General features: G+C 36.3%; 3 protein-coding genes across 3 annotated transcripts in view; 1 reads left to right on the forward strand and 2 right to left on the reverse strand.

Moving 5' to 3' along the window:
• LOC106139571 (T-box transcription factor TBX1-like) overlaps positions 1–13,710 on the forward strand; it is a 28,968-nt gene extending 15,258 nt beyond the window's left edge. Inside the window, exons 2-9 of the mRNA XM_060950705.1 lie at positions 5,549–5,670; positions 6,041–6,154; positions 6,409–6,650; positions 7,145–7,301; positions 7,792–7,944; positions 8,936–9,003; positions 12,868–13,011; positions 13,553–13,710. Coding sequence (XP_060806688.1) covers positions 5,549–5,670; positions 6,041–6,154; positions 6,409–6,650; positions 7,145–7,301; positions 7,792–7,944; positions 8,936–9,003; positions 12,868–13,011; positions 13,553–13,610 — 1,058 coding nt within the window. The 3' untranslated portion in view covers positions 13,611–13,710. The remainder of the gene's footprint in view (positions 1–5,548; positions 5,671–6,040; positions 6,155–6,408; positions 6,651–7,144; positions 7,302–7,791; positions 7,945–8,935; positions 9,004–12,867; positions 13,012–13,552) is intronic.
• A 4,988-nt stretch (positions 13,711–18,698) lies between these two features.
• Positions 18,699–20,055, reverse strand: LOC106140618 (uncharacterized). Its single transcript, XM_060950833.1, has 2 exons — positions 19,987–20,055; positions 18,699–19,871 (listed from the first exon to the last, which is right to left on the reverse strand). The coding sequence occupies exons 1-2, from the start codon at positions 20,053–20,055 to the stop codon at positions 18,699–18,701; spliced, it is 1,242 nt and encodes a 413-aa protein (XP_060806816.1).
• A 539-nt stretch (positions 20,056–20,594) lies between these two features.
• On the reverse strand, positions 20,595–24,260 carry LOC132903201 (uncharacterized). The gene is made up of 2 exons (XM_060950834.1): positions 24,236–24,260; positions 20,595–21,595 (listed from the first exon to the last, which is right to left on the reverse strand). The coding sequence occupies exons 1-2, from the start codon at positions 24,258–24,260 to the stop codon at positions 20,595–20,597; spliced, it is 1,026 nt and encodes a 341-aa protein (XP_060806817.1).
• Positions 24,261–26,425: the final 2,165 nt, after the last annotated feature.

Consider the following 26,425-nt stretch of genomic DNA (forward strand, 5'->3'; position numbering starts at 1 on the left):
TTTTCTTCGCAAGGGATATAGGCATGTTTATATGTGTGTATGAAAACTATAATCAAATGAAATCTATTAAAAGATAAATATCCATAAAAGAAATTTCAAACTTGTTCAAACTATGTATCAATTCCTGTATCGATCGAACTATACATCAATCTAGAATAGTGCAAGGCGATCCGTCCCAGAATAGATCGTACTGGCAACATCAGTCAATCACCGGTCACAACATATACAGACAGTGACACCTAGCGGATCCTTCCTAGAACACATCTGGATGCGAAATTGTGATTGTTGGCGATCTGAATCTGAATTAATTCATGACAGACTGATTCGTTGAAATATGAGCTTCTCCTGTTTGAGTTTGATAAGGTTCTGCAATCTGTCTTTTATAAATTTACTTTAATTGATTAAGACTTAAGAGATTTCATCGATGCACTAGATGAATAGTCCTGTCTGATCGGTAATGGATACCAATGACGGTCGCTGAAGATAATCGCCCTAATCGCTAATATTTAGCTGAAGAATCCGATTGTTTCATTTTTATTTAACTTCTTTATATTCTCTCTAGCAACGCCGAGCCGCGTCTGGCACTAGCAGACAGATAAAACACATATTTGCCTTTTCCTTTCGTGTCCTTTATTCAGTTACATTAACTTGTTCTTACTAAACTTTGTCTATCCAACGATGCAAAGTTTAATCCAAGGTTTGTTGCTACGGACCAATTCTGTGCTCACATTTCACCTAAATTCCAGCCAATCCTGTAACGTCTCCCGATTGGCTTCTTAATGAGATTCGCCAGTAATGTTGACACCACGCCGCTGATCAAAGAGGCGCCTTCTTTGCTAATCCACACATTGTCTATTTTGTATTACCACTTGTAATGATTCATGCTTGGATGATACTAATTTTGGATTTGTACAGGCATGGTCTTTATTTGGTTTTGTTACTAGCGGTTATTCACTTAATTGCTAATCAAAAAAATTTTAAAGTTATTTTAATTTAAAATAAACCGGATTCGAATAAATATTTTTCGTGATTGTCTGCCTATAATAATCAATTTCGTAAGTGTACCTACTCTACTCATTGCTTAGTGACATATTTCAAAGTTCAACATAATTATTGCATAATTTATTTATTTTGTAAGATGAAGGTGTTTTTATTATACGGATAAATAAACCTTAACTGCTTTTTAACTATATAATACCCCTTAAAACAATTGCCAAACCATTTCGCATTGAATTTTGCGTACTCCGAATTAGTATCGGGATTTATAAGCGAGTAGGGACCTAAGACACCCGGAACGATAAAAACAGACTAATTGTACTTTCTCTAACTCTTAAAACCATAATTAATGTCGTTAATTAAGCACAATAATATCTTAATGTCTTCAAACACTAAAAGAGAAAATATTGAACTGGATAATTTATAACAGCGTTTAATAACGCCTTTGTTTAGGCATGCGGCAATTTGTAGCGATGCGCCGGCGCATATGTCAAGTGTGACACATTTGAAACATGGGTGTAGGGGGTGGCCGCTTTCTTTCTCTTACGTTACACGTGAGCATGACGTGTGTGCTCAAATCATTATACTACTAGCTTTTCCTTCAGCTTCGCTTTCGTGGGAATCTATAAAAAATCTTTAAAAAACCAAATCGAAAGCTAAGTAAGTACGACTAATCAGACTACACGTGCATATATAGTTTATATATGCACGTATAGTCTGATTAGTCGTACTTACTTAGCTTTCGATTTGGTTTCGCTTCCGAAGAATATCTAAAAACTCTTCTTTCGGTATTAAGAGGCTAACTTTTTATACATAGTATAATTTCTGTGCAATAAAGGGTATTCTATCTATCTCTCTCTACCCTCGCTATTCTTCAGTACTTAATTCGTGGATGAAAAATCCTAAGTACATGTCCATCTCAGTTCTACTGATTATGTGTATGAAAATGTTAATGAAAAATATTATAAAGCGCCAACCGGTAACAAACAAACACATTTAGGTATAAATAGACATTATGTATTTAATGATATATAATAATAAACTAGTATGTCTTTTTATGTATTGAAATTATGCATGTGATTTGACTTGTTGAAATTAATTACATAATAAAAAAAATGTGATTAGCACTGGTCAGTATGTATAGATATAGTTCATGAATAAATTTTTATGAAACAATATGATACATTATACTCGTAATTGCATTGTCAGCTCTATATAGAAGTCATAATATTGAAATTTGAGAGGTGCAACACCGTTTAGGCGCCCATTGTCTTGGTGTGGTATTCGACAATTTGTAACGCGGTAAGAACGCGTAAATCAAACGACGGGAACACATGTGCTGGAGTGGAACTTCGCAGGGTTGGCAATTTTTAAATTTAGAATATGAATAAGGATATTCACATTCTAAATTTAAAATGGATGTCAAAAAAGACGACTAAGGGAGATAGTAAGTGTATATACGTATACATATCCCTTACGAGGTGGACGCAGCCAATAGTCTTGAAAAGATGGAAAGCCCACGTTCAGCTGTATGGCTTAAAGATGGAATTTAGATATTCAAATGGTGACAGGTAGCCCTTCGCCTACAAGAAGAATCCCAAGTTATTTAGCTTATCCCTTAGTCGCCTTTTACCACATCCATGGGAAAGACATGGAGTGGTCCTATTCTTTAGTACCGGGAAACACACATTCTCTTAATTTTTTTCTAATAAACTTTAGATGCGACGGTTCTATTGCTTTCCTTTGGACTAGAACCGCTAATTTACAATTTCTAGTCTTATATCGCGTCATCTTTGCGGCAAATATGACCGGCCCAACGCCTATTCCAATACACATAAAGTCTACTATTTCCGTAAAAATTTTTTAAAATTCTATTAAAAAACAAAGTATCCGCCTCCAAGTCACTGAAGTATTTTTCATATACATATACATATCATCACGTCTATATCCCTTACGGGGTAGACAGAGCCAACAGTCTTGAAAAGACTGAAAGGCCACGTTCAGCTATTTGGCTTAATGATAGAATTGAGATTCAAATAGTGACAGGTTGCTAGCCTGTCGCCTAAAAAAGAATCCCAAGTTTGTAAGCCTATCCCTTAGTCGCCTTTTACGACATCCATGGGAAAGAGATGGAGTGGTCCTATTCTTTTTTCTATTGGTGCCGGGAACCACACGGCATTTTTCAATATTATTAAAATAAATACTTGGTATTTGGTAACACCCCTAGGCAAGTGCAACTGGAGTGGTGCTCACCTTAGATTTATCGCGCTCAATCAATGCGGATTTATTACCGGAGTCCCTTTGTATGAACTCCAAATATAGCACAACTATTATAATTGGGCGTACCTGATACACGGGTGGTTGCTTTAAGAGACATTTTGTACTGTTTTATAAAACTATACAATTTCAGATTCAGTGCCGTGTGGTTCCCGGCACCGATATAAAAAAGTATAGGACCACTCCATCTCTTTCCCATTGATCCCTTATTCCCCTTTTACGACATCCATTGGAAAGAAGTGGAGTGGTTTCCTTAGTACCGGAAAACACATATTCTCTTCTGGTCTACAGGTCTGTTCCAAATTAACTTTGGACTAGAACAGCCAATTCACAATTTTCTGGCCTTATATCTGTACATCTTTTTGGTCCTATCCTTAAGTGCCAAGAACCACACGGCACATGAAAATATCTAAAAGGAAATACGATTCACACTGTATATATAACATTTACTACTTATTTCGTATCTGGAGTGGATCAGGCTCGCTAAATGTGCACAGTGCGCAGATTTATAGGGCATCTGAATGCGATTGACGTCTCTAAATGTGACAATTAAGATGTTTGTACGGCTATAACAGAGCTGTTCGGTAATACTGGACGGTGTGATGTCATTAAGGAAGAATCAGAACAAAAAATAGATCATACATACATGTAGTCACATGAAGAAAAAAGTCCCGGAAACCACACGGAACATTCATTTTATTATTTACTATTTCTTTGTGTAGTTTCTCCGTGATACACACTTACGTCTTATTCGAGGATCGCACGCTGTTGGGTACATACTTATATAAATCACGCCTCTTTCCCGGAGTGGTAGGCAGAGAACACATCTTTCCACTTGCCACGATCCCTGCATACTTATTTCGTTCCACGTTCATAACTCTCTTTATGCAAGCTCGGGTTCGGGTTTTTGTGGGTCGTTATGTAAACCTTACCAAAGATTTTAATCACTACCTACGTTTTTTGTTATACACACATACATAAGATCTCGCTTTTTTCTAGTCAAGTACTACAGTTTCCTCTTACCACGATCCATTTCTGTAACATTCACAGGGAAAAGAGAGGAATGCATCTCTTGTTTTCATGTGGCATTTCCAGTTTTCTTGTACTTTGCCAACCGCTTCTAACAAACATGTCAAAGCAAGATTAAAAATTATTGAAAGTATTTTTTTCTTATATTACAAAATAAACATTTTGCTTAATTCCATCGTCAGCTCATTTTGACTCCCAGCAGAACTCGGCGTTCTTCTCATGATTTACACGAGTATGCGACATTTTACCAGCTATACAGAGTCACAAATAACTCATAATATGACAATTATGCCTTACTCAACGGCCGGGGAAAGAATTTATTGTTTCCGACTACACGCTTCGGCCGATTGTGACGAAATCTCAAGATTATTATGAAAATACGAGTATACTGGAAAGAGTCAACTTTTATTATCACAAAATTTATTAGATATGGTGTTTGTATTGTATTACTTCACCCTTGTTATGACAAAACAGAGAAGAAAATTATTTGTTTTAAAATATTTAATTGTATAAATAAATTCATTCTTAGTAGCTCGACTCTTTACTGTGATCATCGTAATATTGAGATTTTTTTCTAGTTTGTTCAACCGTCGAACGATTGAGTAACCTAATTGAACTTTCTATCACAAAATAAATCATGTGACACTTTTAAGTGTCACAATCTACGCGGTTAGAATATTCTCATATTAGTTTTTAAATTAGCAGCCAGTACATAAATAAAATTAAGGACAAAAATAAAACGAAGATCATTGTCGTTCAACGCATCTTTACTTTTCATCGCCTGTCTTATTTATAATCGCGTCCTGGCAGTTAGGAAAGAAAATATAGAAGCCATTTTGAATTTGGAGTTCCCGCCATTAGAACAATTAGTTGAGTGAGATGTCCGCAGCTGGTTGGACGTAGGTTTTATGGGACGTTTTTATTTTTGTTTATTATTTTATTTTGTGGTCGTTTTCTGTGAGTTTTAAAGTGAATTCACGTGAAAAGATACAGGTTCGTCAATTATTTAAAGAGCTGGCCTCACATTTCACATAACTAACTAATAAATAATTATTATTAATAAAATAAGTTACAATTAAACTACTTATTCAAATTTGATTAATAGAAGTTGATAATACTAGAATATTAGGCGTAACATGATATTTTATTGACAATATAATGAGTGATGAATTGTGCGGTGTAAGTTTAATATACCTACTCTTATTGAATAGGTATGTTCTCTTTAATATAATTTTTCTTTTTACAGGATTGGGACCAAACAACCAGTTTACTCGAAGCAGTTTCACCTTATCCCAATCACTAGCAGAACGGATCGGGAGAGACCATGAGCAGCCAGTGTTGTCGCAATTACACCATCCTATTAGAGATGTAATTATTATATAATTATAATGTCAAGTGAATTCATCACATCATTTGCGGTTTATAAATAATACAGGTATTAAATGAGCACGTTTATGTACCTTCATTTTATCCAGGAGGTTTCGAATCATGTCTACAATGATCCATGATTAACGAGCGACTCCGCTCGGTCACCACATGGTCACCACACCACGTACAAAGGTCCATTTCGTACGCGTTTAGTACCTGTATTATTTATTATACTAGTATTTAAAATTTTAGAATCGATTTTATAATTCCATGTTAAAGTTGGAATGAAAAAGAAAAATATTTTACCGAACGATATTGCATGCTACATAAAATTAAGTTTTACTTACAACTTTTTGCTACTTATTCCCAGAATTCAGTATGTACTCGAACGACTTACTCCCCACTGCAAGCGCTCAGCGAGAGCACATGTCGTGACCACGGAGCCCAGACGGCACCACCACCACAACCTCCGCCCAGGGTCCAGGTAGATAGAAAAACACATAGACAAATATTTGTTAAATACTTATTTATAATATAAAGAAGCGAAAAGGCTGCACTTATAAAAAATTAATTTACACTTATAACACATATCGAAAAATATCAGAAAACATACCAAAAGGGTGTCTGGAACCTTAACCCTTATACCATTCATTTGATCCAATCTCAAGTTTAGGTACTTCTCATTTTGTATTTTCTACTTATTACACTAGGTGACATTTAATTTATTTCCTCTTGCAGGTATCATCTCAAAACGTGACGCTACATCCAGCAGTATCTCGATGCACAGCCTCTTTAGAACTGGCGACCCTCTGGCGTAACTTTCACGAGTTAGGCACAGAGATGATAGTCACGAAGGCTGGAAGGCGGATGTTCCCAGCCTTACAGGCTCGGCTGGCCGGGTTGCTACCAAATGCGAATTATCTTCTACTAGTAGACTTTGTGCCTTTGGATGACAAAAGATACCGATACGCTTTTCATAGGTAAATATGATAAATTATTTAAAGTTTTCAACAGCTACTTTAGAACTAACTTTTCTCTGCTGTAATTTTCACGAGTTAGGCACTGAGATGATAGTCACAAAGGCGGTAAGGCGCATGTTCTCAGCCTTACAGGCTCGACCGGCAGTGTTCTGTCCAATCGTAAACTTTCTTTTACTAGTGGAAGACATCAATTCTTTAGGCTTTTTAACGGCTTGTCTCAAACTGGCGACATTCTACCGTAACTTGGCGTAAATGAATGGTCATGATTTGTGAGTACTTTGATATTTTAAGTAACACATCAGTTAACAAATCTATTTATTCTAAAACGCCAGTTGTACATACATTTGCTGCATTTTTAGTCGTAATGAAGCGATAACCCACGATTTTTTCAACACTGCGAAGTTATGATTCAGATTTTAAAATAAAGGTAAGTACCTACTTGTGTAGCACTTTGTCTGACTTATAACAAGCCCATCAATCTTTACTCCAAACAGCTCCAGCTGGGTGGTGGCAGGCAAAGCGGACCCCGTCTCTCCTCCAAGGATCCACGTGCACCCAGACTCCCCCGCGCCAGGATCCCACTGGATGCGGCAACTGGTTTCTTTCGATAAGCTCAAGCTGACGAATAATCAGCTCGATGATAATGGACATGTGAGTGTGCTAGATGAACTTATTACCTGTACTTTTGACTGCGATTTCGTTACTGCCATAAGTTCTATGAGAACAGAATTTTCCCAGAATGAAAAGAAGCTATGTGTTTGAAAAAAATTTCGAAATTTTAACCGCGTACTCTTAAGCAGTTTGTACCTATCAATTTTCCTAGTAAAATTGCCGGGTTCAAACCCAGAAATCGAGGGTTTAATGATATAGGATAATAGGTATACAAAGGTGATTGTGTCTAAAATTTTTGTCTCTAAATTTTGTGATTTTTCCCCTTCATTCTCAGTAGTTGGACTCTTCAGTTCGATCATCGTATAAGTCACATAATTTTTTATTGTTATGTTGATTGTATGTTATTCATTTATTTAGTTTATTTGTTTGTATAATAATATCTTTATTGCATAGAAATTTACACAGTATCAGTACATAGTTATAAAAGAAAGAAATCACTCAAGTTATCAATTCCCAATTCCTCATTCAGATAATCCTGAACTCGATGCACCGCTACCAGCCGCGGCTCCACGTGGTATACCTGCCGGGCGAGGGTCAGAGCACCCCGGGCACCGTACCTTACCGGACCTTCGTCTTCCCGGAGACTGGCTTCACGGCGGTCACTGCCTATCAGAACCATAGGGTGAGCACTTGGTTTCTACGGAATATCATACATACATATGGTCACGTCTATATCCCTTGAGCGGGTAGACAGAACAGAAGTCTGGAAAAGACTGAATGGCCACGTTCAGCTATTACAGCTTCACGGCGGTCACTGCCTATCAGAACCATAGGGTGAGTAGGCTTGGATTCTTCGTAATATCATACATACATATGGTCACGTCTATATCCCTTGAGCGGGTAGACAGAACAGAAGTCTGGAAAAGACTGAATGGCCACGTTCAGCTATTACAGCTTCACGGCGGTCACTGCCTATCAGAACCATAGGGTGAGCACTTGGATTCTACGTAATATCATTCATACATACGTACATATGGTCACGTCTATATCCCTTGCGGGGTAGACAGAGCCAACAGTCTGGAAAAGACTGAATGGCCACGTTTAGCTATTACAGCTTCACGGCGGTCACTGCCTAACAGAACCATAGGGTGAGCACTTGGATTCTACGTAATATCATACATACATACATATGGTCACGTCTATATCCCTTGCGAGGTAGACAGAGCCAACAGTCTGGAAAAGACTGATAGACCACGTTCAGCTATTTGGCTTAATAATACAATTGAGATTCGAATAGTGACAGGTTGCTAGCCTATCGCCTAAAAAAGAATCCCAAGTTTGTGAGCCCTTAGTCGCCTTTTACGGCATCCATGGGAAAGAAATGGAGTGGTTCCATTCTTTTTTGTATTGGTGCCGGGAACCACACGGCACTAATATCGTCTTTGACACAATCCCTGTAAGTGTACCATACTTCTTTTGTTTCGATAACATTCTTATTTGTTTATCACGTTGATTTAGGATATTGATCTAACTTTTACCCATCTGGTCTGTAATTAAAACAAAGAGGTCGTAAAAGTCCAGGTCGAATGAGGTCAAGGAGACCCCCGTTCCAAAAGTCCCATTTCGTCCAATCAGTTAATGGCATATATTAATGAGGCCTTTTTCTTTTAAAGATAACCCAACTAAAAATAGCGAGCAATCCATTCGCGAAGGGCTTCAGAGACTGCGATCCAGATGAGTGGTGAGTTTTTTCAAACTTTTTTTTATATAAAGATAAAGAACCATTTTTATCAAATCGTTCTAGTTTTTTTTAGCTAACCTTTTATTACTTAATTTCAGCTTTTAGGCCTCATAACGTTTCATTTACATTTTTCAACCTCTTAATGGTCATAATGGCAAACTGGAAAGGTATTTCAAATTCAAATTCAAAATTTTTATTCATTATTATAGGATACTCCATATCGCTTAATAATTGTCCAATCTTTTGGTTTCACAACATTGGTTGACGTCAAATAAAATTACTTAAAACTATTAATTTGTAGGTACGACCTCTTTCAATGCTTCTACGAGTAAGTTAGCACCATTGACTGAGCAGTGCAAGTAGGTACTTACTTATTTAAGTCACAACTACTGACTCAAATAAAAGGATAAAGGAAGTACATGCACCGCTCAAAATCTTACTCGGAGACCATTTTTATAACCTTTTTTATTGACACATATCATCAGCTACACTGCAACACACGACATTTTACGATTGAATAAACGAAACCACATTTTCTAATGTCCCATGTCACAACACAGCTCGTGAATCAACCGTCACAGGCCGTTTTTACATTTTGTTTAGTAAATAAATTATAAAAAAAAAAGGTTTATGACTAATGTTGCACCATCGGTTATAAAAAAATTGGTTTTAAAACTGCAACTCTTTGAAAATATAAGCAAATTATTATCATCTTATCCTATCACAGGAAAATTATTGGGCGTTTAATCCGACATGATGATTTTATAAAACTATAATAGAAGCAAAACTTTATGGAAAGAGATAAAGGGAAGATCAGGAATAAAATATTTTAATCAAATAAACCACAATACCAACAAATAAAAAAATTAACCGAGAAAAGAGATGAATGAAGGAAGTTCCACTTAACTCCACCGACAAGAGTTAGCTCTTAAATTTAAGTAGTAGAAGAATATCATCCTATCGTTTTTGTCTCGTTGTCGTCCTTGCTAGAGGACTTGGAGTCTGTCTCATACAGGAATCAAAAAGTCAGGTTAAAACAATAGATAAAAGAAAGAATTGAAAAGTTAAATACAATTTTTTACCTGTTCGTGATTAATCATCTTAAGTCTAAATAATATAGTTTTATCAGGCTCTCTTTATATTGTTTTCCACGTTCGCTTCATCCGTTTACAAACATTCGTCGGTTTTTTTTGGAAACGATCCAGGACATCTTACATTTCTCAAACCTACCAAAAAAAAAAAGCAAGCTCTCATCAAATACAATGAGGAAACGGCCTTTTAAGCCGTAAACGAAATGTTTTATTTACAAAGTCACTATAACCATACACTACAGAGGATCGTTTCAGCAGCCGGGGACAATTTACTTTTACGACTTGGCAGTAGACTAAAGAGTTACGGGACAGTTATGGCGGACACTCCTCATTTCCCGCCAAAAAAGGGGTTCGTTAAAATGTGAGGTTTCCGCTAAATTAGACGAAATGTGTGTTTAATAAGGTGATCAAGTAAGTCTTTGATGCCACATGGTAATAATATAATCATATTTTACAAGAAATATGTTTTTAAAGATTCTACCTGGTTTTTTTTAAATTGTAGAATTGTACTTACAAATAACAAAAAAGTATGTTTTATCACCTAAAGTCTTATACATAACGAATTTATTGTTACCCTAGATTTTTATATCTATAACTAGTATATAAAAATAAACATATACATATGTTGGGTTGTACCCATCTGAATCTCAATTCCATGATAAAGCCATACAGCTAAACGCGGCCCTTCAATCTTTTCGAAACTATCGGCTTTGTCTACCCCGTCAGGAATAAAGACGAAATTTCAAGTAGGTATGTATGTTAGGTTCATTGATGTCCCTTCCTCGAAAACAAATAATGTCAGCCGTTTTGCCTTAAAATAACAGGTAAAGAAGTAGGCGTTGCTATAGTAATGTTATAAATTGAACTGTACTCCAATCAGCGCTCACCTAGTCGTATCTGTTTTTCGTCGGATCCAATAGCAAGTCGAGACAGGAGATTAACTGCAGATAAACATGCATTGTACAGTGAGAGGGAGATAAAGCTGACCTCTTTCGCATTGATTTTCATGGATAGACGTTCAAGATTATATCACCCCGACTGTACATATTGTAAGCAACTAAATCCCGACTCTTCGCTTTGTGTATTCAACTTTTCTTAGAATTTCTCATATTTGTTGCTCGTAGTACTGAAAATGGTACATTTTCTTTCAATATACCTACTTCACAACACCTCGGTATCTATGTATATTCTCTCTCTTTGCCTCTCTCTCTTATCTCTCCGTGTTACCAGTTGCACTTTCCACCACTTCGGGGCCCGGGATCAGCTTTCCTCTTTTCGCTTTGTCAGGTCTTCAGCATTTTAAATTTTTAGACCAATGTAATTATTAATATCACGGCCGTATCCCTTACGGGTTAGATAGAGCCAACAGTTTTGAAAAAAGTTTACGATAATATATGAAAAAAAAACTAAATAAGAAATCGACCTAGTTACTGCTAGTAACTTAAAATGCGGCTATCTCTTATCCTATAAATTACATGTTTTATAAACAAACGCATCGTCCGGGCATCAGCGCATGCGCACCCGTTTTGTTTACGGGATCTTTACGGCCGCAGGAGCGTTGCATTGGCTGTTTTGCTATAAATCTTGTTGTGCACTACACTGTTTAATATAAGAATGTTTGTTTTGAGAGATTTATAGCAAATTCACTCGTTGAGATAGCCAATCGCATTAAATTGGGAGGTTGTAGGCGTAGCCTGTTGAATGTATGAAAAATTCTTAGAAAAGTCTTTCGTTAACACTGATGTATAAAAACTTTCTCTCTGTTGATGTTTTTGGTTGAAAAATTCTAAATAATTCAACGGAATTAATTGTGGTGTCCACCTCTCTTACATCAAAACGCAAAAAGACAAAGCAAAGGTATATTTGAAAAATATTCTTGAACCTAAAAAAAACGTCTAATGGACAACTCGATTGTTTTAACAAAACGCCTGCTAACTTCAAATCAAGTTACACAAATAAAGCATCGCCTACAAAAATAAACAACCAAATCATTAATCACATGATTAACGATTCGCCATATGGATAAACTAAACATTGAAAAAAAATTTAGAACGGGACAAAATATATATCTATCTATCATATTTTTTTCTCTCTTCCTGGTAGGCAGCGATTAATATTGTTGAGTCGTAAGACTGTCATTTGTCGTTGGCTGTCAAAATATGGAATTAACGCGAAGTAATAAGACTCCGCCTTTGGGCGGGCGTAAATTAGTTGTTATCTAATTGATATGGGAGATCATTATCATGAGTAATGTCCATTATTTGTTACAAGCAGTACTTCGTACCAACACCGTATAAAATATTTTGTTTGTTTAGATCACTTTAGCGAATATGAATCCAGCAGTTTATTATTACATAAGTACATACCTACATATAATCACGTCTATATCCCTTGCGGGGTTGGCAGAGCCTACAGTCTTGAAAAGACCGAAAGGCCACGTTGAGCTGTTCGGCCAAATGATAGAAAGAGTATTTTACAGTTACTACAGTTTATTAATGAAGAAGAATAAGAATTCAAATTGAAAATTTTATTCATTATTATTATAGGATACATTCAGTATGTTCTTATAACTTTAACTAATTACTCGTTCAGAACAATCTAGGATAGACCGATTGTCCGGATGTTTTTCAGTTTTACGAAAAAAATCCATGTGTTATCCTTAATATAATTTTCGTCAAATTTATTTACGGCGACAAAAAAGTGGTGGTGCAAACACAAGATTGCTAAAACTTTGGCTTTTTTTTTAATAAAAAATAATTAAATTTATTTCTAGTCCCCCAGAGCAAAGCCAGCAACGTGTCACGCCTCGCCGTCGCGAGCCCACTCAAGGCGAGCCGTGTCCACAGCTGACCCAGCCGTACGCAGCGGAGCCGAGCACTTGTGGCCCTTTGTACGCTGCCCACGCGCATCCTGTACGGTAAATATTCTTTTTTTACTCGTAACTTCCTCATTTGCATTGCCTTGGTTGTTTTTCTCGTCTTCATCACCTTTAACATCATCAGCTAGAAAAGCGTCACTCAGTATATGAGACAGTATATCACAAAATCAGGTAGGTAATATGAAAATACAAAACTGACAGTTAAAGGTTTGTCAAACATTTGTTCTTGGGAGCAGGACTTTAGCTTTTAAAGCGTAATATAGAGTAAATTTCATGAGATGAGACTACCAATACATACATACATACATACATATCATCACGTCTATATTCCTTACGGGGTAGACAGAGCCAACAGTCTTGAAAAGACTGAAAGGCCACGTTCAGCTATTTGGCTTAATGATAGATTTGAGATTCAAATAGTGACAGGTTGCTAGCCTGTCGCCTAAAAAAGAATCCCAAGTTTGTAAGCCTAAGGAGATGGAGTGGTCCTATTCTTTTTTGTATTGGTGCCGGGAACCACACGGCACTACCAATACAATTGTTTATAAGGAGAATGATACAAAATTACCTTTTGTTCCAGGTACCAACCTCACACAGGCCACAATAGTGCCTACAGCGCTTACTACGCGCATAGATAGTTCAGAATTATTTGGAAAAGCCAACGATAGGATACTGATTAGGAAAGACAAGACCAGGTAGGAGGGACCAGGTTGAACTCGCCATAACAAATATGTAACAGAAGGTAGGTTTTTTTTCACAGGAATCTGAGTAATAAGTCAATAGGGGAATTTTCATTTATTTAGGTATTAACATAAAGGTAAACAATCTTGTGACGTCTTTTTGATAAAAAATCATATTTAAAATAACGTTTACTTACATTTTATTGGATATGTTTTTTTTTTTAATTATTGTTGTTATCGATGTGCTAGCAATCTGTCGCTATTTCAATCTCAATTCCATCTTAAGCCTAAGCATCTAAGCAAAACGTAGCCTTGCAGTCTATTCAAGACCATTGGCTTTGTCTGCCCCGCAAGGGATATAGACGTTATTATATGTATACATGTATGTTATTTCATGTAGTTTTTTCTTTTCATGGCTATAAATCAATTTTAAAAGACGTATCAAGATTGTTTATCTTTATTGAAATTAACTAAAGAAATGTACTTAAAATAACTTAGCTTGGTTATCGCCAATGCCACAGAAATCGGAAATTCTTAATTAACAAAAATTAACTTAACATAAGCGGTTAGTAAGGAGACCTTTTGCGAATGACCTAATGTACATGTTGATTCGTTTATATATTTTTTTGTGCAATAAAGAGGATTTTTTAAAAATATTTTTTACTAGCTTCCCCCCGCGACTCCGTCCGCGCAGATGTCGGTCTTCGCGTGGATGGTTTATTTCTCCATTTTAAGTAACTCTGACAATGACATCTTATAAATATCTATTGGACCCAATTACGGCTAGGCCTATATTAATTAAGGAGATCCCTCTATTGAGCTACTGCTGTTGAGTTCGCGTTCTGTAGTAAGTAGTCCGGTCAATTAAGACCAAAAAATAAGAATGAAGCTACATTAATTTCCATCAAGCTGAAAATGAGTAAAATTGTTTAAAACACAATCAAAAGTATTATTACAAAATTCCCCATGATGCCGGTTTAAGGAAAAAAATTACCCAAGGTCAAAGGTAAAAAATGGGGTTTTCACGATTTTCTTCAAAGCGGTAAGTTTTATCGGAAAATTACCTCAGACATAAATTGTAGATCATAAAGTTATCTATAAAAAGGAATCAATATTTTTTTTAAATAAAGCTACCGTTTCTGAGATATAGCGATGCAAAAAGTTGCAAGCGTCATAACATGCTTAAGCACGTCTCGTATATACTCTGTGTAGCAGTAATATAAGTAAAAATATTGTTCTGTCGGTAATTTTAACTTGAATTCAAAATATAACATATACATAAGTATAATGAAACCCAGTCCCTTCATTTAGACTATTGTGAAACCTTGAGACAACGTCTGTCTCTCTGTTTGATTGTGTACGTGGCTAGGGTCGTATACCTGCTTTATCTCAGAATGCTCAACACTTGAAATACTGTTAGTCTTAAATAATAGTAGTCCTTGCGGGGATACCGTTGACGGCTATGGACACCACGGCCTCTCATGCCCTAGGAGTGCCGGCCGTTTAGGGCGCCATGCCGCCCTAAATAATATAATCCTCCGTGCTCTTGCCACCATCCATGTTCCAGCCGTTCTAGAACCAAACGGTCTGGCTCGGGATGATGCCAAGAGACCGGATGGTATGACTTTGGTACCCTGGAGATTGGGGCGGCCTTTGGTGTGGGATGCTACTTGTGTCGACACACTTGCGCCGCCTCGTCTTCAGGTTACTAAATCTAAGGCCGGTTCTGCTTCAAATGAGGCAAAAAACCTCAAAAGGCGCAAATATGTAGGTATCGGTAATACCTATACTTTTGAACGTTTTGGGGTAGAAACTCTGGGACCGGGGGGCCTATCTGCCCATCAGCTTTTCTGACAATTGTCGAAAAAGCTGATTGAGGTATCTCTTGACCGGAGGGCTGGAAATTATCTGGCTCAGAGAATCAGCATTGCCATTAAAATTGGCAATGCTGCCAGCCTTCTGGGCACACTCCCGCATGTTGATACTATGCAGGGACTGTACAATTTATAAATTAAATTGTAGTTTGTAGTCATCTTTTTTCTTTCTTTTTATAAGTAGTTTTAGTTTTAATTTGATTTAATTGTTATCTCTATTATTGTCCTAAGATGATTTTCTTCACTTAGGGTTATTCTAATTTTTTTTAAATAATAAATGCGAAAGTTAGTCTTGAGTACCACTGCGTAGTGAAAACACGTGTTTATTCTAACCTATTTCAAGTTTGATAATAAAAATGTTAAAAAAAACGTGCTAATAGTACACTACCTCAGAGGTGGCGTGGAAACGTGTGCATATTATGACGCTTGCAACTTTTTGCATCGTTATATCTCAGAAACGGTAGCTTTATTGAAAAAAATTATTGATACATTTTTTATAGATAACTTTATGAACTACAATTTATGTCTGAGGTAATTTTCCGATTTGAAAAACTTACCGTTTTGAAGAAAATCGCGAAACACCCATTTTTTACCTTTGACCTTGGGTAATTTTTCCTTAAACCGGAATCATGGGGAATTTTTAAATAATGCTTTTGATTGTGTTTTAAACAATTATACTCATTTTCAGCTTGATGGGAATTAATGTGGCTTCGAATGTCTAGATTGACCGGACTAAAGTATTTTTTTCATAGTAATTAGTAGCGGCCCGCGTGTGCCGCAAACGATTCAAGCTAAATCCGACTTTCGGCGCTATAAGTTACGGCGCTGAATCACCTGCGGGTAACGTAACGTGTGTTCGCGGTTCTACAGAACAACGTCTATGGATAAACTGAAAAATTAAGATTTTTTTTTCTTCGTATTTTTTCAGGATAAGAAGTATCCTATTTTATGCCCAGGATAATAAGGTATAGTTATACCAAGTTTCATCAAAATCGAACCGTTAGTTTTCTCGTGATGCTTGAACATACAGACAGACAGACAAAAAAATTTTAAATCACATTTTTGTGTTTGGTATCGATCCAGTAACACCCCCTGCTATTTATTTTTTCGATATTTTCAATGTACAGAATTGACCCTTCTACAGATTTATTATATGTATAGATGATACTCCAGACAAGAAAATTTTGTAGTTTATTTTAAAATGCCGAGAGCCACACTGTAAATATTATTCAGATTTCTGTAGTCTGTTTTGCTGGAGAAAGACGTTTAGTATGAGATTAAGATAGGCGTTAAAGGCCCTGTCTACACTGTGATATTTTCACCGCGCGATTTTTTTATTCTTAATTTGATGTTGCGAAATATCTTATTGTGTTATTTTTTATAGTTCTTTCTTAGAAATAAAACAGAACATCACTTCCCTTTTAGACCTTACAACGTCAATAAATTTAATATTTTAAATAGGCCAGGGTAACACAGAAGTTTACAATATAAACGATGTTTCTTGGGCTCAACCTTTTATTATTTACTGGTAGTAAAATAATAAAATAAGAGTTTGATTTCCCAAAAAACTTATTCCTAGCTCTCTATCACTTCTCGTGCATGATAATACAAAATGATCTTTCAATTGTTTCATTCTCTAGCCAAGACAAGTTACAATAAAATTCAATAATCGTGCAGTAAAGTATGGCAGTGTGGAAAGGGCCTGAGATTGTAAATTCGAAGGTTATATAGCATTAAGTTTTGTTAAATAAATTGTAAAGTTTTACAATTAATGTCAATAACAAAGATAACAACCTCTATTATTGATGGTTTTTTAATTAACTTTATGTGGCTACAATTGTAGTAAGAATGTCTGTATTCTGTTTCAAACCAGAAATAGTTATTTACAGGGATTCTCTTATAAACTGTGCCAAACTGAATACATTATTAGAACACCCATAATTCGATTACTGAATGAGTTAATGAAATCGCGTCGAATTTTAAGTATAAGAAATTTTTGTGATAAGTTAAATATTAAGTTATTTTAATAAATGTAAATTAACATACTCGAAGTTAGTCAAGAGCCAAAAAAAAATTTATATATATATGTAGAATATAATCAAAGAACAGAAACAATGAACCAAAGTTATAATATAATTTTAAAAAAATGTAGTGATATAAATAGAAACTTCAGTGCCTTAACCAAAATGCCAAGCAATTTAGAATAAGTTTAAATCACCTATTGCTATTTCTCTTTCTTTGTAAATAGTTAGATAATATTTAATAATAATCAATATCATATTATACATTCATGACATGTTCATAATTTGATACATACTTTATTTATTTCTCAATTATTCATACCAAATAGTAAGTTTAAATTTAACCCTTTTCTGATTATTTTTTAAGAAGATCAGCAAAGTTTACAGTTATTTTGTTTTATTAAATTACAACATATATACATAGTTTAGGTAATAATATAATTTTATAAATAAAAGAAAAACGGAAGAACCTACAACATACCACTTCACAATTATTTTAGTTTTTCCAGAATTCGATTATTCGTAAACTTCCTATCGCTATATTTCTAGAGAAATATAAAATTCGAAGTGAATTATAACATTAATAGTATGAACATTGTATTATTTTGGCAAATAGAATGTAATTGGACTACTTAATAAAAAAGTAGTATTTAATTAGATTCTTTTGGTAAAGTACGAGTAGAGGGTTAGTTAGGAATAGAAATATTTTGTTACCAAATGAAAGTTTTTATTATATTCATCTTTACATCTTCGGAATGAGATATCATAAAACACTTTATGAGTGAGAGGAGAATCAAGAGCCAAAGTGTATCCAAAGAACCACGATAATATGTGGCGTAGTAAATATGTTTGTACTTAGATATTTATTAAAGTCGATTAAAATGTATTATGTATGTTATGAGTTTCATTTACTAACCTACGTCAAAATGATCACGTAGTGATATCATCATTGAAATATTTCGAAGCTAATAAGATGCAAATGTGACTATGTTTCTTATTCTTTAATTTCTGTACAATCACAATTTATAAAATTAATGTTATATTAAAATAATCAAGAAACTAAAATTTTATGCGGCATATTCATTAATAGTGAACATTTCCATTGATGTTTCTTGGGTTAAGACTTTTTAAATTCTGCCGGTTAATTGAAATTAAATTAAAAAGAAATAGTACTGCATCTGTTGCGGTAGACTTTCCACTGGATTTTGCTTGAAGTGCGATTTCTCAGAAACTGTATAAGTCATCACATGGTTCACTGTAGTCGCTCCAGGCTCCTCGTGATCAATAAACACCTTAGATGTCACCGTCTCTTCATATTCTTCACCAACTAGCTCGGGCTCTGGTTCAAAATGATCTTCAAATGGTAGAATTATAGTCGTAGTTGTAGTAACAGGCTCCATAGGAGAATACTGAGGATAGAACTCTTGGGATGGAAAGAACGACATTGGTTCGAAGAAGTTTGGCATTGGAGTTGAAAGTGGTATTTGGTTGTAGTGCTGATGTACTGGGGGAGCAACTATTTGGGTTTCAGGGTAGAACTGGAAATGGACTTGATCGTGAATCATGTCTGGATAATGATCGTGATGAGGCATTGTGTTTTGGTGGGCTACATATTCTTCAGCTGGTATGTGAAGAGAGTAAAGGTAGTAAGTTTCATTGTTATTTTCTGTGGTGTTAGCGTTAACTACTGGGGTTTCTTCAACTGGAACAAACTCAATCTGGTTTGTCTTGTTGCTTAGCTGTAAAGCATCGTTGAGGATAGAAGTCATCTCTTTAGCTTGTTCATTAGCAGCTATGGCCAAGTCAGTAAGTATTTCAGGATCCGGGTTGAATTCAATTCCGTATTTGTCAGCGATTTCTTGGGCAGTCATCATCTTTTCAATAGCGATATTTTGGTATTCATTATTTGATTTGATATGTTTTAACAATCTCATCACCATCTGTGTGCTATCCATGGGAGTTTCAATTGATCGCTTTTTCCTGAGGTTGTTGTCATCCTTCTCGTTCTTTTCGCAGTCTTTCAATGCGTAAGATAACAGGTTTGCCATTTCACTCTGAATAGCTAGCGTTATTTGATTAGCAAGATCCTTAATATCTTCAATCTGTTCTTCAATAGACTTCTCTGATTGTGTTACTTGTGCCATCATCGAAGCCGCAGGGGAGAAATTGTTCCCAGGCATCAGAAACATGTCCAACCAATCCTTGTTTATATCTTTTAGATCTTTCAGTGGACTATCTTCAGGAGACTTTGAGAGGATTTCCCGACTTGTAGTATCATTTTCATGGTCATCTATATCTTTAACTTCGGCGTATATAAATGAGCCCTAGAAAATTTTAATGTTGCAGGTAAAAAGGTCAAATTAAATTATAAATGTTAATATAACGGTTAATTTGCATCAACAATAAAGGTCGCCAATTCATTGAACTTATTATTCATGCATTCTTTGTATTGTTTATTATAATACTTACCTGTATCAATAAAGCTAGGAACCAGAAGATGGGAGCCATTTTGGATATGTTATGTCTAATTTTGAGTAAATAAGTACATTTTATATATGCCATTATCTCAAATTGGGAAATAAAGCCAGAAATGAATTACATATGCGCTGCAGTCATTGATAAAGCGTTGCTTATGTGTTACATTACATTATTGCACTGTCTGATACTTTGCATAATCACATTTTTGATGACTACACAAAATATTCAATTATTATCCATTGCAAGTAGTGTCCGTTGATGAAATTTTTCGAATATAGGTAATTGTTGTACGAGAATATAAATCCTTCATTTATGCATTTTTCTTTTTTGCAAACATAATAATTACTTTTGTACTTACAATTAATTATTGACAGTATAATCGATTAAGATTTCAAATGACATACAAATGTGATTAATAAAAAACCATTTTACTTTAAGAAACTTTTATTATTATTAAATATAAATAACTACCTTTTAAAAATACGTTTTGTTGTAAACAATTAAGAAATAATTAATAACAATAAAAATAATTAATGAATAACAATTAAGAATACATATTGTTTCTTACATTACGGGTAATAAGGCGGCGGTACTATGTCATGTACGTAAGGAATGGTTGGATAAGATGGAAGTATGGAGCTGGGTGTGGGATAAGGGGAAGACTTAGGATATGGTGGGGGGTTATAGGGGACAGGGCTGGTAGGGCAGGGGGTAGGTGGTGGAGTTTGCTGCCTGTGTGGACAGGCTGGGGGATATTCTGGGTGACATTCACATGGCCTCTGATTTGGGGGATTATGTGGGGGGTATTGTGGAGGCGAGTTGGGTGGTGGGGGATAGCTAGGGGGTGGAGGTGGATAGTTAGGGGGTGGGTTGGAGTATTGCTGTGGTGGGGGCGATTGGGGTGGGGAGGAGCATGGAGGTGGAGACGACGGATATTGAGATTGCTGTTGGTATTGCTGCGCCGATGGATACTGTGGGGGTTGTGGTGGATGCTGTGGGGGTTGTGGTGGATACTGTGGCGGTTGTGGTGGATATTGTGATGATCCTGGCGGTTGGTATTGAGAAGTATGAGATGGGTATTCCGATGAAGGTTGGTACTGAGGATTCTGTTGGTATTGTGGTTGAGGTGCATAATTTGAGGATGTTGATGGATAACTCGAGGATGGAGTGGGGTAGCTCGACGCTGGCGGTGGATAACTTGAACTTGACGATGGGTTTGTGGAGGGATACTGAGAAGATGGTGGATTATATTGAGAATTTTGTGACGATGGGTAATCAAAACTATAAGAACGGGTATTTGTTGCTGGATACGATAATTCATTTGCAGGGGGATTCTCATACGCTGGATAGTATGGGGTGGACGTTGAAGTTATTGTCACTGATGGGTTGCCAGTGGAAGGCGGGGCTATAGCGACCTGCGTTTGCGGGGGCGTTTGGGATACGTAGAACACCTGGGGAGAGGCTGATGAAGAATAACTTGAAGATGGGTAAGCGTATTCATATGTAGATGGAGGATTTTGGTACTCGGAGGAAGGAGAACTGGAGCTCGATTGCGCCTTAGTTATGAGTGCTGGAAAAAAAATTGGTTTTTAATATTTTACCACCTAAAGTGATAAATCAAGGCTAATAAAAAAAGACTTATCCCGATATCCAAATGAATACAGTGCACTATATTTTTAACATACTACAGTAACCTTCTTCCTCCTGGCTTTAGTTCTAGTTGCATCGTCACCACTCTAGAGAGGAGTCTGGGGTATGCCTTTGATCAAGGATCCTAGATTGGGTGAGTCAAGATTTTACACGAAGCAACTCCCATCTGACCTAATCCGTCATAGTCATTGGTATGTACCAATGACTATTTTCGAAAGTTATGTAGACTGTTAGGCCGTTGTGGGATTCGAACCTGTGCCTTTCTGCGCATCACGCATTTTAAGCAGTCACTTTACCGATTCGGGCATCTACGCTTTCTACAGAAGTCTTAGTAATTAAAAGCCAATCAAAAATAAAAAAGGCATCAAAATCAGTTCATTGGTTCAGTTTTCGATGCTACTCCGAAAAGACAGATCAAGTATATTGCACTCTACTTTTTAGTCCGGCGTTAAAAATATCGACAGCTGATTCACTTTTCGTGAGGCAATTAAAGATTGATAAATTACCATGTCAGCTATAAGTGCGTAACTAAAGAATGTGCCAACTACACTGTTTATTACATACTTACGTGATCAATTCCAGTATAAGTAAACAATTGTTTTCTATAAAATGTGAAAGAAAGTGGGATGAAAATGATATACATTTCGTCATGGCAATTCATTTCATAGACAAAAAGTGGTTCTTACAGGACTTGTCAGTCAGGAGAATAGTGGAGGAGTATGATAAGACAATGACAGCTATAACTTAATGATTGTAGTTAAACTTACGTGATGAATAAGAGTATAAGGCGCTTATCATCTGATTCATTCGTTCATTGAGCGATGCCATCTGCAAGAGAATAAAATTGGAATAAATTAACTCACATTGAACACGCTCAAACAACTCACAATATGAAAATCAAAATTACTATGCAAACAGAAAATATAAAGAAAATAAATAATTTATTCAACTGCTTCTCTTCCCGCTTAGACTATAAAGTCAGTCAAGGGAAAAGGGAAAAGAAGAGAATTGTAATTCTTATTATGGGCTAGTAACCTGTTCCTATTCTAGTCTCAATTCCATCATGAGGTCATTCACTTGAACGTGGCCTCCGAATCTATTGATGACTTCTTATTGGCACAGAATAAGAGGTGGAAATTCCACAATTTTTTTAAGTATATTCTTTTACCGTGTTATGTTTATATGTACCACGTTCTATGTATAGGTAGCTATATTAATTCCCTATCTCCTGTTATGTCCTCGAGAGCTCGGGATCACTCTAAGACCATGGTCAATAAGTAAGTCAGGTAATTACACAAAGCAAATCCGTCAAAACGGGATTTTCATAGGAATATCACCCCATATGTGACAGAGTTGAGAGGAATGAATTGTGGTCAGCACTTTCTATGCATGGGGTGAGCAGTCTCTTAATACGAGCACTGAAATCCTTATATGAGGATTCGAGTGCTTGTGTCAGGATAAACGGAGCGCACACTGAGTGGTTTAAGATTGAGAAAGGCGTTAGGCAAGGATGTGTTGCGTCACCGTGGCTGTTCAACCTATTTATGGATAGCTGTTTGACAGATTTGAAAGAGTCTAAAAGTGGATTAAGGATGAATGAGTTACTCGTCAAATGTCTGCTCTATGCCGACGATCAGGTTATACTGGCGTCATCAGCGGAGGAGTTACAGGAGATGGTAAACTGTATGCATGAAGCTTTAAAAGAGAAAGGAATGAAAGTGAACGTAAGTAAAACTAAAACACTGGTTTTTGAAATGGAGAAAGAAATGACAGCATGTAATATTTTGATTGGAGGAGAAAAAGTGGAGCAAGTGAAAGAGTTTGTATATCTAGGATCAAAGTTTACATCAGATGGCAAGTATGATAGTGATATTGAAAGGAGAGTGAACGCGGGGAACATGGTGAATGGAGCTTTGCATGCCTTTATGAGCAGTCAGAAACTATCCAAAAAGGCTCGACTGGCTGTGCACAGGGGCGTGTTGGTCCCGACGTTAATGTATGGGAGTGAAAGTTGGGTATGGCAAAAGAAGCATGAAAGCAGAATAAATGCAGTGGAAATGAGAGCGTTAAGGAGTATGATGGGTGTGAAATTGAGTGACAGGATAAGGAACAGCGTGATAAGGGAATGTTGTGATGTGAAAGAAGATGTAGTTACAGGAATAGAAAAGGGTATGTTAAGATGGTTCGGTCATGTGGAGAGGATGAATGAAAGCAGGTTGACTAAGCAGATATACAAGGAGAGTGTGGAGGGAAAGGTCGGAGTGGGAAGACCTAGACGAACGTATCTTGATCAAATTAAGGACGTCCTGGTAAAGGGTCAGGTCAAAAGTACCCGAAACCGCCGAGCTTGTATGAAGAGAGTTATGAATGTGGACGAAGCGAAAGAAGTATGCAGAGATCGTGGCAAGTGGAAAGAGGTAGTCTCTGCCTACCCCTCCGGGAAAGAGGCGTGATTTTATGTATGTATGTATGTATATCACCCCATAATGGTAATGATTTTCACACTTAAATCAAGGACCATAACATTCCTTTTCTGAAACGGGATAAAAAGAAGACTTACCTGAGACTGCTGCAGCTGGTGACATGAGGACGTTGTAGCAAAACTCAACCTTAAACTAAACGCACAAAAAACAATAAATAACTTATACATTATGCTAACTTATCCTAACAGATCCGCCTTCATTACTCTCTCTAAAATTAATGATTAAATCTAAATAATTCCTTTATAAATATCTATAGAAAAACGTGATGGAAATAAAATATATATTTTTTAAAGATTAGACGTTTAGTGATAACGCTTGTATAAGATGCGTGTTGATAAGCGATAAACCCTATGATAATTATGTTAAGATAATTAATAGTGATAGGTCAAAATCTAAGAAAAGATTGGTCAATATTTTATCTAATTACAAAAGGTTTCATAATGCAAAAATGCCGCCTTTTTATTATATTCACTTTTTATTTAAATTATCATTACAATACAGCTGAACGTGACCTTTCAGTCTTTTCAAGGCTCTGTCTACCCTGCAAGGGATATAGACATGACTATAAGTATGTTTGTCATTAGAATAAATTAAATTTGCTACAGGTACCTACGAACTAGAAGACGTCCGTGGCTCCGCATGCGTAAAACGAAAATCCCGTTTATTTCCGTTCCCGCGGGAATTTCGGAAAATTGTCCCTTAGTTGATGGACTAAGGGACAATTTTCCGAATGACGGACGTTGACCACATAATTAACCTACATGACAAATTTCAAATATCTTGACCAAGTACTTTGGGCTGTGCGTTGTTTGTCAGTCACTCAGTAACGCAAAAATATATATACCTATACAGGGTGTCTGGTAAAACATATTTAATAGACTCGTCGTTTGAATTTGCGCTGCTCGCGTGGAATCCCACATAAACGAACATACATTAATATATTACTTCATTCCTCACAAACTGTATTAGCAAGGTAGATGAAATTTTCACAAATTATGTATTCCCGTTGCCGCTAAAACAACAACTACTTCAAAAAATGTATATTAGGAGGTTTTTATATACATATAAAATTAGGTTTTTTTTTGTATTTCTTTGCCCAATTTTAATAACGTATCAGGTAGACGCTTAAAATTTTCATTATTACTTACTTGATATTGCCTTTCAAAATAAATATTATATTACTAGCTTCCCCCCGCGACTCCGTCCGCGCAGATGTCGGTCTTCGCGTGGATGGTTTATTTCTCCATTTTAAGTAACTCTGACAATGACATCTTATAAATATCTATTGGACCCAATTACGGCTAGGCCTATATTAATTAAGGAGATCCCTCTATTGAGCTACTGCTGTTGAGTTCGCGTTCTGTAGTAAGTAGTCCGGTCAATTAAGACCAAAAAATAAGAATGAAGCTACATTAATTTCCATCAAGCTGAAAATGAGTAAAATTGTTTAAAACACAATCAAAAGTATTATTACAAAATTCCCCATGATGCCGGTTTAAGGAAAAAAATTACCCAAGGTCAAAGGTAAAAAATGGGGTTTTCACGATTTTCTTCAAAGCGGTAAGTTTTATCGGAAAATTACCTCAGACATAAATTGTAGATCATAAAGTTATCTATAAAAAGGAATCAATATTTTTTTTAAATAAAGCTACCGTTTCTGAGATATAGCGATGCAAAAAGTTGCAAGCGTCATAACATGCTTAAGCACGTCTCGTATATACTCTGTGTAGCAGTAATATAAGTAAAAATATTGTTCTGTCGGTAATTTTAACTTGAATTCAAAATATAACATATACATAAGTATAATGAAACCCAGTCCCTTCATTTAGACTATTGTGAAACCTTGAGACAACGTCTGTCTCTCTGTTTGATTGTGTACGTGGCTAGGGTCGTATACCTGCTTTATCTCAGAATGCTCAACACTTGAAATACTGTTAGTCTTAAATAATAGTAGTCCTTGCGGGGATACCGTTGACGGCTATGGACACCACGGCCTCTCATGCCCTAGGAGTGCCGGCCGTTTAGGGCGCCATGCCGCCCTAAATAATATAATCCTCCGTGCTCTTGCCACCATCCATGTTCCAGCCGTTCTAGAACCAAACGGTCTGGCTCGGGATGATGCCAAGAGACCGGATGGTATGACTTTGGTACCCTGGAGATTGGGGCGGCCTTTGGTGTGGGATGCTACTTGTGTCGACACACTTGCGCCGCCTCGTCTTCAGGTTACTAAATCTAAGGCCGGTTCTGCTTCAAATGAGGCAAAAAAC

This window comes from Amyelois transitella, chromosome 22 (genome assembly GCF_032362555.1).
Source record: "Amyelois transitella isolate CPQ chromosome 22, ilAmyTran1.1, whole genome shotgun sequence".
Taxonomy (NCBI): Eukaryota; Metazoa; Arthropoda; class Insecta; order Lepidoptera; family Pyralidae; genus Amyelois; species Amyelois transitella.

Excerpts from the sequence above, each read along its gene's own strand:
- LOC106140618 (XM_060950833.1), bottom strand. The coding sequence starts at position 20,055 with ATGGCTCCCATCTTCTGGTTCCTAGCTTTATTGATACAGGTAAGTATT. Across the intron at positions 19,872-19,986 it reads TAATAAACAATACAAAGAAT|GGCTCATTTATATACGCCGA; the intron begins GCATGAATAATA and ends AAAATTTTCTAG.
- LOC132903201 (XM_060950834.1), bottom strand. The coding sequence starts at position 24,260 with ATGTCACCAGCTGCAGCAGTCTCAG. Across the intron at positions 21,596-24,235 it reads ACCAGCTGCAGCAGTCTCAG|CACTCATAACTAAGGCGCAA; the intron begins GTAAGTCTTCTT and ends TTTTTTTTCCAG.